Source organism: Cygnus olor, chromosome 2 (genome assembly GCF_009769625.2).
Source record: "Cygnus olor isolate bCygOlo1 chromosome 2, bCygOlo1.pri.v2, whole genome shotgun sequence".
NCBI lineage: Eukaryota > Metazoa > Chordata > Aves > Anseriformes > Anatidae > Cygnus > Cygnus olor.
This window is the reverse complement of record NC_049170.1, coordinates 110,882,523-110,899,110: the sequence shown is the minus strand read 5'-3', so window position 1 is coordinate 110,899,110 and position 16,588 is coordinate 110,882,523. Positions and strand designations below refer to the sequence as shown.

General features: G+C 42.0%; 1 protein-coding gene across 2 annotated transcripts in view; it reads left to right on the top strand.

Annotated features, from left to right (window-relative positions):
• Positions 1-13,957, top strand: part of ABHD3 (abhydrolase domain containing 3, phospholipase) — a 28,649-nt gene extending 14,692 nt beyond the window's left edge. Inside the window, exons 9-12 of one of the 2 annotated variants that reach the window (XM_040547833.1) lie at positions 3,137-3,310; positions 3,967-4,015; positions 4,099-4,264; positions 11,940-13,957. In XM_040547833.1, coding sequence (XP_040403767.1) covers positions 3,137-3,310; positions 3,967-4,015; positions 4,099-4,264; positions 11,940-12,118 — 568 coding nt within the window. In that variant the 3' untranslated portion in view covers positions 12,119-13,957. The remainder of the gene's footprint in view (positions 1-3,136; positions 3,311-3,966; positions 4,016-4,098; positions 4,265-11,939) is intronic. The other variant, XM_040547834.1, reaches the window with a different exon arrangement.
• The last annotated feature ends 2,631 nt before the right edge of the window (positions 13,958-16,588 follow it).

Genomic DNA, 16,588 nt, shown 5'->3' with positions numbered 1-16,588 from the left:
ACGGCCCTCTTCAGTATGTTGATGTCAGTCTTCTGGGAAGTCTAAGATTGGGCACAGTACTCCAGATAGTCTCATAAGTGCCAGGTACAGGGAAAAAATCACTTCACTAGACCTGCTTGTTTTGCTTGTGCTAACATAGCACAGTGTGTCGTTAATCATCTTCATTGCTGCACGGGTACACAAATTGCTGATTTGTGTTCAGCTTGCCCTCGTCTTTTCAGCAGTGCCATTCTCTCTCCAGTCATGAATCTGTCTTAGGTGCAACACTTTGCATTTTCTTTTGTCGAACTCTGTCACGTGTCTGCCAGCCCATTTCTGCAGCCTGTTGAGGTCCCTCAGAATGACAGCTTTGTCGTCCAGTGCACAAACCACTCCCCGCAATTTGACCTGCAAGCTTGCCAAGGGTGCAGTCCATCTCATTATCCAGTTGTTAATAAAGATGTTGCACATTCTTGGCTCCAGTATTGATCCCGGAGTAACACCAATAAGAACTGGTCCACAGCCCTCTAAGCCTGGTAGTCTGAGCTGGTTTTCCACCCACATTGCAGGTCACCTCTTAATACCCTGTCATTTCCAGTTCGGCTACGTGGAAGATTGTCAAAAACCTTGTAAGGTCAAAATAAACAGCATCCACTCCTTTTGCTTAATCAACGAAAGCAGTCAGCTTGTCATAGATGGCAGTCAGGTTGCTCAGGCATGTTTTGACCTTGGTAAGTCCATTCTGGCTGTTACCAGTCACCTTCTTGGCCTTCACATTCTTGGAAATAGTTTCCAATGGATAGACCCAGAGTGCTGACGTTAGGCTGACCAGACAGTATTTTCTCCTGTTTTCGTAGATGTGTGTGACATCGCCAGGATGTCAGGCTCCAGGAGTACCCCATAATTGCTGCAACATTTCAAAAGTGATAGGCAGCAGTCTTACAAAAACCTTGGCTGTCTCCTTCTGGAGCTTTGGTGCACCACACCTGGTCCCTTGTATGTCCAGTTTGCATAACTGGGCCGTAACTCAATCTTCTTCTGCTGCTTGAAGTAATACTTCACTCTTCCGTACTCTGCCATTAGGCGCAGGGACCTGGAAGGTTTGAGGACAGACTTCAGTGATAGAGACAGGGAAAAAAGGTAGTCTTGGCCTTTTACAAATATTTTGTCATAAGGTTCCCTGCTCTGTTGTGTAGTGGGACCAGGAGGGAATACAGGTTCCTCAGTGTAACCTCTGTTCTTTGGGAAGATCCTCTGGAAGCCATTTCCAGTCATAGGAAGGATGAGGTGACCGACAAGAACAAAGCATGCTCGAGTGATCCAATTGCCTTTTATGATGATAATGACTGGCTTCACTGCTGAGGGGTAAGGAGTGGTTGTTGCTTGCTCCAAGCCTTTCTTTTGGTACCAGTGTATTTATGGAAGTCCTTCTTGTTGTCCTGTGTATCACGTGCTAATTCCAATTCCAGATGAACTTTGCTTTTCCAAACTGCATCCCCTGAATGCTTGGGCAATGACTGTTTCTCTCAGGCAGCCCCACCCCTCTTCCACCTTCAGGATATTTCCTTTTTGAACTCCATCAGGAGTCCACATGGGGACTGCTTCCGTGCTTCAAAATTAATTGGAGCACTTACATGTTTAAAATTAGGCAGGAGCAGAGATCTCACTAGAGGCATATCGTGAAAATCATCCACTTGTCCTAATCTTACAACAATTTTCATAATTTATTCTTTTTCAAATTATTGTGAGGAGCCAGTTAAGTTATATAGGACATGTTTGCCCAATTGAGAAGTAAAATAGACATTCAATTCACAAAGGTAAAAATGTAAATGATCTCCAGATCTTCAGTACGTAATATTTTGGAAAGAGGCTTACCTTCTCTCCAGCACATACGTTCTGTAAATTCAGTTAGAGAAGTGGTTTCTGCTACTACTGCAACATTTTTATTGATTTATGACTCAATTTTATCCTTAGAGAATATAGACGAGTGGTTCATAGGTTCTTCCTGTTCTGTAGGTGAGAGCGAACACACGCTACCGAACTCCTATTTGTGCAACAGGTGACTTTCCTCATCGGGTTTGGCTACCTGAGTAGTTTCCAGCTGCACATTCCCAAGCAGTGTTTGATGTTCTTTTCCAGCTGGTTCCTACCTGCTGGCAAGTTGGTAGGAGCTCATCTCCCTTTTGCACTGCTATCCTATAATTCCGTAGGTAGTGCACGGGGATAAATTATCTGTGCTGGAAGGTGGTTACATGATGTTTTTGCTACAGGTTGCTGTCTCCTGAAGTATGACAGATGAAGCTAAGGTATAGAGTGTTGGTGTTCCAGGGAGCTATATTAAGTCATGGAGCTTATAATGTTTTGAGTTAAAGACTCGGTGTTAAAATGCTGGTTGGAAACCTTGAGGCCTCAGGCAGTAAAGTAGGACAGCTTTTCTGTTGCTATTTTTCTTTTACTACCTTCTTGGTACTTTATTTTTTCAACATCTGAAGGGTCAGGTACTGATGAACTCTCCCTTTTTTCAACTCAATTATACATCTTCAATACAGACTGTCAGTTGTAGTTGGTCAGAAAGGCAAGTTTTATACCATTTATTTAGCTCATAATTTTGTTATTTTTATTAATTATCTACCATTTCATTGTTTGTACTGTCTTATGCGTGAGGTATGGTGAAGATATTGAACCTTCAACTAAAAAGATAGCTTCATAAAATGGGGCAGGCGTGCCAGGGGTGGCTTGCATTTATCAGGCAGACTGATGAGATTTACCAGATCAGGAAGACTGAGTTGTAGAATTGCAAAACTTACTAACAATTAAGTATACCTGTTCCATGAGTAAGGTACATTTACTTGACCTTTTCTTCCCCTTCGGTGATATAAATAAGACTAGTACATCTCTATTTATTTTTAAATGCACTCCTACCTACATCCTACACAGTGCACTCAGCTCCTCTCTGAATGTAGAGAGAAAGCAAACTTCATGAGTCATATGTTGATGACATTCACTACCCTTTAGGAGTATTAGGCACAACTGTAAGGCTGATAGAAGAAACTATGTGGAAAAACAGACAAAAAGGTGGCTGATTGTTATATTTGCTCTAGATTGAAGCAAACAACTTGATAGTATATATGTTTCTGTTTTTCATTTCTGTTTGTAGCATGCTTCTTTTAAATTACCTGGGCAAAACTGGCAGAGACACTCCTTTAATGGCAGCTGCAATTTTCTCTGCGGGTTGGAATGTTTTTGAGTCTGTAGAGTCTCTGGAGAAGCCACTAAACTGGCTTCTTTTCAACTATTACTTGACTACTTGTCTACAATCCTCCATCAGCAGGTGAGTTGCCTTCTGAACTATTTGGCAAGGTGGAAGGATGTTAGCATGAGATCTACAGCAGGTACAATAATATTGGGAAAATTAATGCTGTAATGACATTTCACATCGTTGTTCTGTGTGCATTCTTCTGTGGGCTCTGAAATCAAAAGGATTTTTGCAAAAAAGATTGTCATCAATGTGACTAAATTTCTCTGCTCCTCAAGGGTGTCAGCACAAGAGTAATGCAGTTCTAGATTTATGGATGAAGTGAACCGATTTAATTTTTTAGACATCTGCACATACTGAGTTTGAGTTTTATACATATATATATATTCAAATACTAATTCTTTTAAGTCAGCTTTGACTGCAAAAGCATGGAAAGGACTAGTTCATCCTTTGCTTTGTAAAATTAGAGTGTATTTTATATTCCAAATACTGAATTTTCTTATCTTTGGCATCTTTGTCATGCGGATTTTGACTATGTTGCTGGATGTGCCTGTGTATGAATGAACAATTCTTCTGCTCTTGGATTCCAGACAGATTTTGAATATGACAGAAAATTAAAAACAAGGCTGTTCTTGTTAGGAAGTTATTTCTTCAAATGTATCTATAAAGCAGAGGACTTCTGTTTCTATTGCAGAAAACAAGTCCTCCAATTTTTCTTTCTTTCTCTTTAGGCATCGACAAATGTTGGAAAAATTATTTGACATGGATCTCGTGATGAAGGTATGTGGAAATGTTGCTTCTGATTTAGCTTGATGCTCTTTTCCAAATGCTGACATATTACCTATTTGAATTCTATACTTCAGGCTAGAACTGTTAGAGAATTTGATAAACAGTTCACTTCAGTCATGTTTGGCTACCGTACAATTGATGATTACTATGAAGACGCTAGCCCATGTCGCAAGCTGAAGTCAGTAGGAATTCCAGTGTTATGTCTGAACTCTGTGGATGATGTTTTCTCACCGGGTCATGGTAAGCTTATGATTTTTAAAATATATTTCTCTGTCTGTGCAGTCTTTTAAGACCAACTATACAGGTTTGAGAATGAACTATGTGTGGAGATTTATATAAATATTACTTGCATGTAGGACCACAACCTCCAGGAGTGGATCAGTCTTGCAATTTATGTGGTGTAAGACACATGCAAAATAGCTGATTACAGAGACGCCTGATTAGAACAGAATGCAGGAGCACATGGGGTGGCAGTCATTAGCCCTTAGTAGGTAGACTCTTTATAGTCAAAAGAAATATGCACGTTTAGGGTGTGAGTTATTTCGCTATATGAAAGATGCCAGGTGTATTGCTCCCAAAAGTGCCCATTTCTATTCACGAAGTATGGAAGCAGCCTATAAAGAAGAGCTCAGATACATATGTCTGGATTGTAGACATTCAGAGTTGAACAAGAGTGAAACCAGATATTTTCCATTACCATTTTTCAAGGCAGTCCCTACAAAGAATGTCCGGGACTTGCTTATGTTTCAGATGACTTGAAGTTCTCAGTTGTTGTTGCTCATGATCCCAATGACATAAACTACAGAGCCTGAAAATAGAAAAGTAAGAAAACATGTAGGTTAGCATGTGGACCAAAATCTAGGGTAAAGGAAGAGATACAGACAAGGTGAGCTTCTCAAAGGAGACACAGTAATATTGATAAAAACCTAAGTGGTGAAGCAGCAATATCAGCTAGTAACTGATAGGCTGAAAACCCTGTTTTCCTTCCTCTTTCTATTTTCAGCCAGCCACGTGAGTATTATGAACATTTTGCTTTTGATCTGTAATCCTGTTGCTAACTGTCTTAAAAAAGATCTGTTTGTTCCTGCAGTTTGTGTGTTGGTTTCAGTGTCTGAGAAGAAAAGAGAGAACAAAAAAGTTAATGTAGAGGAAAATTGCTATAATGAGCAGGTGGTTGAGGACCCAGTCTTCAGTAGTGAACACCTCCCATGTATAAAGTTGAAGTTCATTCACTTGATTTATTTCAGGAAAGTGTTTTTCTGCCACCACAAGTGAGATTCTTGTAGAATGAGACAAAAAATTGAAGTGAGTAAACAGATTAGAACAACAAACAGAAGAATGAAGGAATTGGAAGGGGTTGTGCATGTACTAGTTACGTGTACCCATATGTACAGCATATACAGAAACATGCACATACTTTACGTTACTGTTAGTAGTTTGAAGAACTGTTGGAGACAAATATGACACAAAGAGAAAAGGACCATTCCGGTGGAGTGCACTAGGAAAAGACAGTCTGATTTCTTGTCTTGAATAAAAAACATCCATGCTATGCATGAACAATATAAAGAGGTGACAACCTCCTAATAGGAGGAAAGAAGATGGTGACTCTAGATTAGCCAAACTACCTATCCCTCATTGGCCAAAACACAGGCCTAAGAAGATGTAAGATCAGGACAAACTTAGTAATAATCTTCCAGAATCTACCATCCACAATTAACAGTTCGGGGACGTTCTGAGCCAGAGTATTTTGCATTTACTAGCTTCTACAGAATTTTTTTCTTGAAGTTGTCCAGTTGTGGTTTCTGTTACAAGCATATACTGTCATGGAAATGAGAGTGGATATGGCCATGACCCTAAAATCTGTGTCCGAATGTAAAAGCTGCCCAGTCACCTGAAGATAAAGTTTTGTGGGTCTTATGACCCCAGGGATGACTTCCCCCATAGTACTACAAGGCAGGTGATCTAGTGTGCCGTGCTTCTGCCTATCAGGTATCTCAGAGAGGCAGCAACGGCTTCACCTCCATGCTTAGCCCTAGCTCAGTTTGTAGTTTCTCTTCTAAAATGAAACACCGTGACAGGAGTAAGCTGGTTTGTTAGCACAATTAACAGCAGCAGTGAACCAGACAGTGTGCCTGTGTCCCTATAGGATATGATAACTTTTTCCACCTTTTTCCCACTGAGACTGGGACCTTTGTTAGACTAAAGCAAGTGCAGAGATACTCCATGCCGCTGTCTCTTCATTTTAGAATATAGCCGACCTCCAGTCCTCAAGAGCCAAACCTGACCCCATGAACTTCAGTCGGAACACAAGAAAACACGTTTTTTACTGTAAGGGTGGTCAGACACTGGAGCAGGTTGCCCAGAGAGGTTGTGGAGTCTTCATCTGTGGAATTGTTCAAAACCTGAAGGGACACAGTCTGGAGCAGCCTGCTGTACCTGACCCTGCTTGAGCAGGGGAATTAAGACTAGGGGATCTCGTGAGGTCCCTTCCACTCTCACTGGTTCTGGGATTCTGTAGATTGGCTCACCAGAAGATTGAGTCCCCTTGATCTGCTGTAGCAGATCCCTCCTCCCTTGGAACTGGTCTGTAAAAGAAACACAGCTCTTTGTGAACAGTTGATTATAGGGACGGTCCCTTGTGTAAGGTTAAGTATTGAACCTATTGTTAGAACTAGATAATAAAAATGTCTTGGAAGTCTTGCAGCAGAGAGAGAGGAGAGGTAAGGTGCCATGAAGAATCTGAAACAAGAAATGTTAGTCTGCGGTAATGACTGTCCATCCTCTCTTGAGCTCTGAACCTAACCTGCCTTTCTCCATTAAAATGTGTGGGTGGGTAAGCATCAATTTATTCCTTGTCCACAGAGTTATGCTGTTGGCTGTAAACCAGTGTTGTGGTGGTGACTAGTTTGCCTTAGGAAGGGCTACCAGAGGAAATGTTGACTTACAGGTAATAACAGCGTGACTTTGTTACGTGTGTGTATCCTTGGCTTCTTTTTAGTTAGTGAAAAGTTGTGCTGGCAGGAAACAAAGGGCACCCTGATTAGCAGCCTCGGAATTACGGCTGATGCCATCAGTTACTGGAGGTCACTCATCTTGGCACTTCTGCTGTCTCTTTTGTGTTAGCAAACATAAAGGTCTGGTGTTAATGTGGGAGGTGACTTTATTCTGGCAACTGTTTTTCTGACTTGAAAGCGTATGGACACAGGTTAGCCTGTGGCACCAGAGGCAATTTCCACTGACAGTTGTGTAAGGGATTCAAAGCCACAGACCTTCTTCTCAGCCAGCCCCAGTCTTCTGCTGACTTTGGGAACTGGTTATTTCATTCCTCATCAAGCTTCATCTCTCCTAATAATACCTATCACCTTTTAAGCTACCTTCCACTGCTCTTGTAGATAGCTGTAGATAGTTTCAGACATCTGGGAAACAGGCCTAGAAAACCCATTAGGGAGAGAGCTGTGTCAGAATTCCTTCATGATTAAATGTCCCTTATAAAGCCAGCCACACCTGTCCTCCTATAACGGAGTTTGGAGGATGCAAACCCAGGTCTCCTCTGTCATTAACACAACTTAGACTTCAGGAGAGACTTCCTGTAAAAAGCATTGACGATGTTTTTGTTGCCTCTTACTACCTGACCACTTCTCGTATAGCTTTTGATACCTTTTGTATTTTCCAGGAATCATTGTTGAATATATTGTGAAAATACACCCTTTGATCCTAATCCAGTATTAGGAAGAAACAATTCATTTGCATTCCTTCCTTAATGTTGATGTTTAATGTTCATAGAGCTTGGCAGCTGATGTATCTGAAATTTAATTTCAGGGTGCAGTTCTCATGCTGCATATGACTAAGTAATGAGAGCAGATGCTTTCTTCACTGTGTGACACTTCGCTCACCATCAATAATTGGAACAAGCCATTGTTTGAGGAAGTATGTAATATAACCAAGTCAAGCCCTTTTATTTTGTAAGTGTCAAATTAAGAAGATGGAATTATAGCATTCATTGGCAGTGTCATATTTAACTTTTCATCTGAAGTGGCATTTTCCTCCTCAGAGACTTTGAGCAGTTTATTAAGCATCCAACGTAAATCCAACTTAAATTTCACCATACTAACGCTTAGCTAATTACTGCTGGTGTGTGCTGTGCTCGAGCTGAAAGCCTGCCCTTGAAGTTAGGGACTATGCCAGCTCCCTCCTGATCCCTTGTGCCAAGTAAGTGCATGTCTGAACGGCCATTGTCCTGAACTTTTTGTTGTACTGAACTTCTCTGTCCCTCTGAATCCAAACCTAGAGTGTGTTATTTTGCATCCACTTACGTAAACAGCCCAACTGATTGTGTTTTTTTATTGTACATAAAACATTGATTTTGAACAAGGTAGTTCTGCACATGCGTACTTACATTGTGGTTCTAATAACAAATAACAAGTCTGTGCACTGCTGGATCAAACAGCAGCACAGATTTTGATCAGTAGAAGCATATGTGCAAGATTAAATTTGGACAAAAATGAACAGTAGTGTCTTTGGCATGCCACCCTGTAACCCAGAGTGTGTCACATCCAGTGCTCCATTCGTCTGCCCTTTACATTGCAGAATTTGCTCTTTTGCATTGTGGGTCTACTTGTGGATGGCTAAGAGACCCTGGAAACAGTCTTGAGAAAAGCACCACACCACTGCCAAGCATCATTTGCATTTTGGCACTGGAGAGCAGCACAAAATTTTTCAGTTCTTCTCCTGAGAAGCTGCAGAGCAAGAAACTCTGCTGGGGAGGAATCACACAAATGGTGACCCAACTGTGTCAAGACTGACTATGCCAGGGGCAGGCTTTCCTGTGCACCGTGGGGGAGGTAAGAGCAGGGATGCAACAGCAGGTCAAATTTGGCAGCTGCTAAAAATCCTCACTGCAGATGGAAAGAAAAGGCTGCATATCCAGCACCGTGTTGCAGCTTATGACGAGTGATAATCTGTGGCAGAATTCAGTTGTAAATGAATGTGAGATGGAGTAGGGCGAACTCTCGGGATGGGGAAGGTGACATTCGTAAAGATCTCTGTGTGGCTCACGCCTTACCCAGCAGCACAGAAGAGGATCGTCCTCATGGTGCTGCTAGGTTTGTAGGGGAGAGCTGCTGGGGCTGTTCAGAGGCAGGCTGCACGTAGCCCCCGCTATTACCAACCAGCGTGGGAATGGCCCACACACCACTAGAGGGAAGATAGGCAGATAGGTTGGTACAAATAACCCTCGCAGTAGGCAGAAGCTCACGTGAATCGCAGCCACCATCTTCGTACGCCGCAGGGTGTTCATCCAGAGAACCCAGGGGAGCCAGACCAGAGACGCCTGTGCGGATAGCTGAGGCAAGACTCCAGGCGAGTGCTTGCGGAGTGTGGGGCCTGAAGCTCAGGCATGCTTTGGATTGCAAGAACTGACGCATTGCTGCATCTCTGGTTTCCAACCTGTGCTATTACCTCGTCCAGGCTGTCAGGCCCTATGCTTTTATCCCATCGACTTCTCTTTTTAGCCTTGCCTGTGCAGTGCTTTAGAAGGCCCAGATACCGTGTGTGCTATTTCCAGTTTTCCAGCTGAACAAAGGAAAATTCAAGGACTTTTTGTAGAGACAGTGAGAAACATGGTTTCTTCCACCTAGTAAAGAATCAAAATCACTTACTAAATGATTGAATCTATAAACTACTTAAATGCATGCAACTCTGAAAGAGAGTGAAATAAATGAATAGTGGTGAGTAGCAAAGAATCCCACACATTTCAAGAGAATCCCCACTGCTCTCCGGAGCTCACAGTCTGTGCTCCACCAGGACACAATCGAGTACCTTATATTATGGGCAGGAACACTGTAAAACAAGTCATAGAAGATGCTAACAGTGCTGGGGGTTTAGCATCCATGCTGAGGCCCTGGAGCGGAGCAGAGCACATTCCACGCACTGCTAGGACAGGCCCCTGAAGCACAGGCTGCTCCCCTGCCTGCCTGCAGGCCCTGTGCCCCTGCCCCATCTATTTAAGTTGCAGGTCTGTTTGCTGCAGTTGTCGCATCTGGGGTCTTGCGTGACTTGCTCTGCCTGGCTGTCCTTTGGCTGAGGAACAGGCGATGTGCTGTTACCCGAGCTGATGAAAATGAAGGCAAATCGGCATCAGAGGCACACAGCAATGAGTCTGCCAGCACCCAAATGAAAGGAAGGAACATGGGCATAAAGAAGCTAAAGATGTGCAGGGATAATGACTGCTCACGGATAATGACCTTTGAGGTAGCAATGTACCTTTGAGGTAGCAAAGGTTAAAGGAAAGCAGACCCCCTAGATAGGGGGGGAGGTCTCTCAGGAAAGTTCAGTCAGAAGGGGATGTGGACAGCCGAACCGCCCCCCAAAAGTGACCCTGATTAAGTGTCTCTCTTGAGAAATACTTTTAAATAAATAAGGCAGCAGTAGAAGTCCTGTGAATGACTCACTGCTTTCTGTTGTAGTGCCAAAGCATTTTTAGTTTAGCAGTGTATGACCTAAAAATCAGATTTATTTTCTTGTGGAATCGTAACCTTTTTTTGACAATTCGGTGAAACCTCTATTACTCCTCTCTGGACAAAACATGTGTTCTTTTGCTGTTGTTTCTTTTCTGTTAGCCTGAATAATCAAAAAATCTGTACAAATTTTGTGTTGTTTATTTTTTTCTATTCCATGAGGTACATTATTTCAAAACTAGAACTTTAAAAGGCATTCTTCACTGAAATGCTTGAAATTTCTGCTTGTTCAGGAGTATATTCAGTGTACTTACAATTTCTGAGGAAATCACTTAAAGTAGCTAATTTTTACATCAAGAGCACAAACACCAGAGTTCCATAAAGCTCCACCATTGTGTCAGCCAGTTCGTAGGATGAGCATCATCCCACCACACTGAAATAATCTGCAAATTCATATGCTTTCTCGGCTGTCAGTCTGCACGAACTGACCTTTATTTTCTTTCACAAAGGTAGCTGCCCAGGTGATAGTGAGCACTGGTTAAGCCACACATCTGTGCTTATTCAAAATAAGAGGTGCCTCCCTTTAAGCTAACTGTAGGCTGGCTGTGAGGTGGCCACCTCACCGTAGCCCTCATCAGAGTCTGTCTGCTGCCATTCGTGTATTGGTATTAGTGTTGTGAGCCAGGTCAGGGAGCTGAAAACTAACCCAGCAAAAGAAAAACGCTTGGTGTATCTGGTCTAATAATCTGAATTGTATATTAAGGGATTTTCTAGTAGTCACTGTACAGTAGAGAACCACAAACCTGCTGGATAACGTGGGGCAGATTCCTGTGTCCTTGTGTGGTTGTTTGCCTTCCTCTTATTTTGTTTCCTGGGTGTATTCAGATGATGAGTTCCTCAGGGTGAGAACTGTCTCCCACTTTGTTTTCACGGTGTGCCCTAAACGTGCAGTGTAAATGTATGGCAAAACAGATACAATAATGATGACAACCCAGAATTTTCTTTAATTTTAGCTCGTGACGGCATTAACAGTTTTGTGTTTGCAGTCTCCTAAAAAAAAGAATGGGATTCCCAGTTAAGTTCCCAAGTTCCTCATTTTTTCCAAAGTTGGATATTGCAACAAAGGTTAAAAACTACGGGCTTGATTGCCCTTTTGTTTATATTATATATACCAAATCATAAATATGCATCAACATGAGTGCTGTTACATCAGTAAGAAAGATGAACCCATGATTTCTGAAAGTTTTACAGCAGCCAGAAAAATCCTGCAAAAAAGGTGAGTTAATGATGAAGAGATAAATGTCTTTTGACATAGCTATGTCCTCCTGCGGTACATTTAAGCATATGTTAATGTGCATTTTTATTCATATATAGTGTGACAAACATTTGAGAAAAATTATTCGGTGGCTGGCATTTCATAGAAGAACAAGTACTTAAAGTTCTCCCCCCCACCCTTTTAGCTATACCAGTAGAAACTGCCAAACAAAACGCAAACGTTGCTTTGGTTCTGACTTCTTGCGGAGGCCACATTGGTTTTCTGGAAGGAATATGGCCAAGGAAGTGCACTTACATGGACAGAGTCTTCAAGCAGTTCGTGCAAGCTGTGTTTGAGCATGGAAACAAAATCTTTAGCATGTAGCTTTGGACCACTACTGTAGCACAGTGGCACATTCTGACAAGGGCAGTTAAGCTTAATGCACAAATTTTAACTACTGTAAGCCAGCAAATGGATGAAGTCCATTAGTACATGCAAAAATATTTTTTGCCTAAGATTTTGTAGCAAGAAACTAAATATTACGTTGTCACTTTTGTATTTATTTTTAATATGCCTTACTAAGAATGACCTTAAATGAAACAGCATTCTGCATACATCAAATTGCACTTAACCAAAACCATCGAGTAAATAGATTGTAATTCCTCAGGATTTTAATTTAAACTACTATATATTTAGGAGACTTAATGTAGATGGCTTTTAATATCAGAATGGCAACACTCAAAATAGCATTTATTATCCTGTCACACATAGTTAAAGTTGATATATTCCTTAGGTGAAAATCTTAAAATATGGAAACAAAAGGAAGGAACACGAAGAAGCACTGGTTCTTCAAATAGGTCTAAATTGCAGCATACTATTCCGTAGCATTAGACTGATCTGCTTTTGCTGTTTTACCCTGAGAGTGTCCAGATTTAGGGCCAGTTACTGTTTTTTAAACGATGTCAATGCCATATTCATTTTACATGATTTTTTAAACAGTTTATTTATAGTGTTTACATATAACCAAAAGATTCCTTTAAAACAGTACTGTAATAACTTATGTAATTGAAAGACATTTTGCATTTCAATGTTTGTGTATAGCCGGGTGTTACCATATATGTAATACATACTTCATATAACTGGTAATTTCAATTATTCTGTCTGTTTATATTACCCTGTGAGAACATTTCAGTTTTAAAGAATAAACATTAGAGCATTAGGAAACTATCATAAAGTTTGTTTTAAATTAAAAAAAAAAATCTGAACCCATTGCCTCTGCTATTGTTTCAGATAATTTCTAAAACGGGTGTAGCAAACTGTTTAAAGAAAGGTGGGAGCTGGGGGGTGGTCTCTCTGGTTTGCTGTTTGATCCTTTGTCAGCACTTCAGCAAGAGGCTGTGACATCAGCGTTCTCCTCAGCCCTGCAGCAGAGTGAGAGCTAAAGCGGGTCCCTGAGGAAAAAGGACAGTTAGACGCATTTTGAAACTGCTGGGAAGTCCTAATTAGGGCACGTTGAAATTAAATCTTTTAACCAGCTTCTGTGGAGATCCCCTCTCATTCTACTGTCTGATTTGGGCCTAGCCACACAAGATCAGGCAGTAAAAGTGCAAAGGCGTCTTCATTTTTATGTTTTGAGCAGGGTCAGAACCACAAGAAAACATGGATAAAAAAGCAAGTCAGGTCTTCTGTCACAAGCAGTATGTGAACAGTCCTCTTGCGAGGCATGTTTCCTAGTAACAGCAAAGGCAAAGGAAGAACAAAAATACTTTTTGTCGTTAGAAGAAGAAGAAATCAGGACGTGCTATAGGAAAGCTAGTTTTGTAAGGTGGAAGGTTAAATTAAAAATCAGAAAGTGCTTTTAGGTTTTGACTTCTTAGGGCAAGGCATTGGTCCTTGTGCAAATAATAAAATCTAACTTCTTCCCTGATAAGGAAAACGAGAAAATTGACTTGTAAAAGTGAAACAAAATTTTGTGCATGTTGCTACAACAGATGAAGTCAGCATATTAGTAGGGTGCCTTATTCATCCTTACATTCATTTCCATTACAAAAGTTATGTTCCTACAAAAACAGCGAGCAATAAACTGTGTATTGTGTATTATATTTGTAAAATCGTTCAGGTGCAGTATGTTCAAAACTCAACATCAACTATTAATAAAAAATAAAACCACTTATATTAAAAACACACCTTACCATTTAAATAAAAGTAACGTGGCAGAATTTGTGTCTCTTTGCACTGTCTTATTTCACTTAGGTCCAATCCCGTGTAGAGATCCACATGGGACGTTTCTCTTTAAATCTACATTTATAAATGCCTATAAAGATGTTTGTTTAAAGGTGCGTGTCCCCCACGCCCAGTGTACAGTGCTTTTGCTTACAACCTGTTAGGGAAAATGCATTGTTCAAAGTGACAAAAATCAGATTTACAATGGCCATCTTCAAGCTTTTGTGGTCAGATTTTCTGAAACATAAAGTGTAGACACCTCAGTTCTTGCAGGAGACACAACAAGAAGTAAGAAGTGCTAGAAGAACTTCTGCTATGTAATATCTTTAGACCTTGTACACTGAGCTTTGCTAGTAAGCCAAAACGCTGAGCCCAGAATGTGCCCTCTATTCAGAAGAGTGAATTCATCGGGTCCTTGGCTTTTCATGGGGTCTGAGTAACCAGACAGCAACAGGGATACAAAGTGTTGGAGACGGGAGAACGCTGTTAGTAAACAATGTACGCGTTGGTGGAAAGATGGAGAATGAAATTCCAAGTCACAAAGGTTGCAGGCACCTCTTAAAGAAAATTTTCCTCCTAGTTCAGAGTCGGGTCATAGCTGAAGTTGGAAGGAACATCTGGAGATTGTCTAATGCAATCCCCCTGCTCGCAGCAGTGCAAATTATGTACTTGCTCCAAAACATCCACCTCTTCTCAGCTTGCTCTTGGAGTCAACGTGAGGTACAGTTTATACCTGTGAGGCCTTCAGTCACCCAGGAACCACATTGGACCTAAGCTGACTTAGTATCAGAACACAAAGACCAAGATTTTAATGTATTAAGTACACTCTTGCCAAATAGATCTAGAAAATCTGAAAATTTAAAATATAATGGAAAGCGTGGTTCTTTGAATGCAAAGAAACTAACCCGTGGCATACATCTCACACTGAACAAAGGGAGGATCGATGCTTTTTTTAGAAACCAGGGCACGCAGCGGTACATTTTACAAGACTTAACCGGAATGGGCTGTGGAGAACAGTGCACGACTCTACAGGAGCTGGTGCGGAGAAAATGGCAATGCAGTGCTGGTGACTTGAGGCAGCTCTTCAAGGTCGTGCCAGTACGGCAGCGAGTGTCAAGCTCCAGACATCCACGTGCTGATTGTCACAGAGTACAATCACTGTGAACTAGACTGACCACTACAGGGGTTGGAAAAGAACTCAGTTTTCAAGAATTAGACCCAGGATGCAGTTCTGGAAGCTTCTCCTTACCTTCTCTCAGCTGCAAGTTACCTTTTCCAACTGAGATCTAGCAGGCAATTGTTTGAGCCCTTGAAGTCAACAAAATGGAGCAATTTCTTAAAGATTCTTAAATTCAACACGCGAGCAAACTGGACATGTCCCAGTCCAGTCCAGTTTATTCCAATGCACCGTCACCCTGCAAAAAACGAGGAAACTCATTCCCAGAGTCGCTGAGTTGCTGCCACACACCGGCACCCTTCAGCCTGCGTCACGTGCTGTTCTCACCCCAGGGTGCCAGCTGCTCAAAAAGAGCCTTATAACACTCAAGGCAATGAAAAGACAGAAGGAATGTATAAAAAAGCCCAAGTGAATCCCCCTAGGGTCTTTCCACATACCTCCAACATGTATGCTGGATTTCCTCCCCAGGGTAGGTTAGCAACACTTCCTGCCAGCCAGGAAAGTTACAACAGCAGCCGATCTGTTGTAGAATATCCCAGGCATGTTTTTTGTTTTTATAGTTGTTGTCTTGTTTTTAATTCCAAGAGAAGAAAAATCTGCCAAATGCACCAGCAGCCACAATGGGCAGCAGTTCTTCACTGGCGAAATCATAGAATCACAGAATGGTTTGGGGTGGAAGGGACCTTCAAGATCACCTACTTCCAACCCCCCTGCCAGGGGCAGGGACACCTCCCACCAGACCAGGTTGCCCAAAGCCCCATCCAGCCTGGCCTTGAGCACCTCCAGGGATGGGGCATCCACAGCTTCTCTGGGCGGCCTGTGCCAGGGCCTCACCACCCTCACAGTGAAGAATTTCCTCCTGATGCCTAATCTAAATCTCCCTTCTTGTAGTTTAAAACCATTCCCCCTTGTCCTATCATTACCTGCCAAAGTAAAAAGTCACTCTTCATCTTTTTTATAAGCCCTATTTAAATATTGTAAAGCTGCAATTTGGTCTCCCTGGAGCCTTCTCCTCTTCAGGCCGAACATCCCCAGCTCTCTCAGCCTTTCTTCATAGGAGAGAATCCTCTTGCTCTGTGGGATCCAGTTTTCCCGTCCCTTTTTTTCTGTTGGAGACGCAAGAACCCAGCCCCTCCACTCCTCCTGGATGGTACAGGGACTTTTTGAATCTGCTGCAAGGATGGAAGTAAGGGCCCTGTGCTGTCTCAGCTGCCCTTCAGGTCCATTAAAGGAACGATTAGAAATTTTAGCCATTAGAAAACCCCTAGTTCAAATCATCTTCACATGTGGCCTTAGCTGAGCTGTCTGAAGTGTTCTTCCGATGCCCAAGGAGTGCATGCAGGGTTAATTGCAGCTGTGAGGTTTAAGCAGCTACTGCCTCTGCCTCTGTCAGTGCCACTTGCTTGCTCAGATGAGATACCTGATAACCAGCAGGGCAGGTCCAGGGTGTGTTA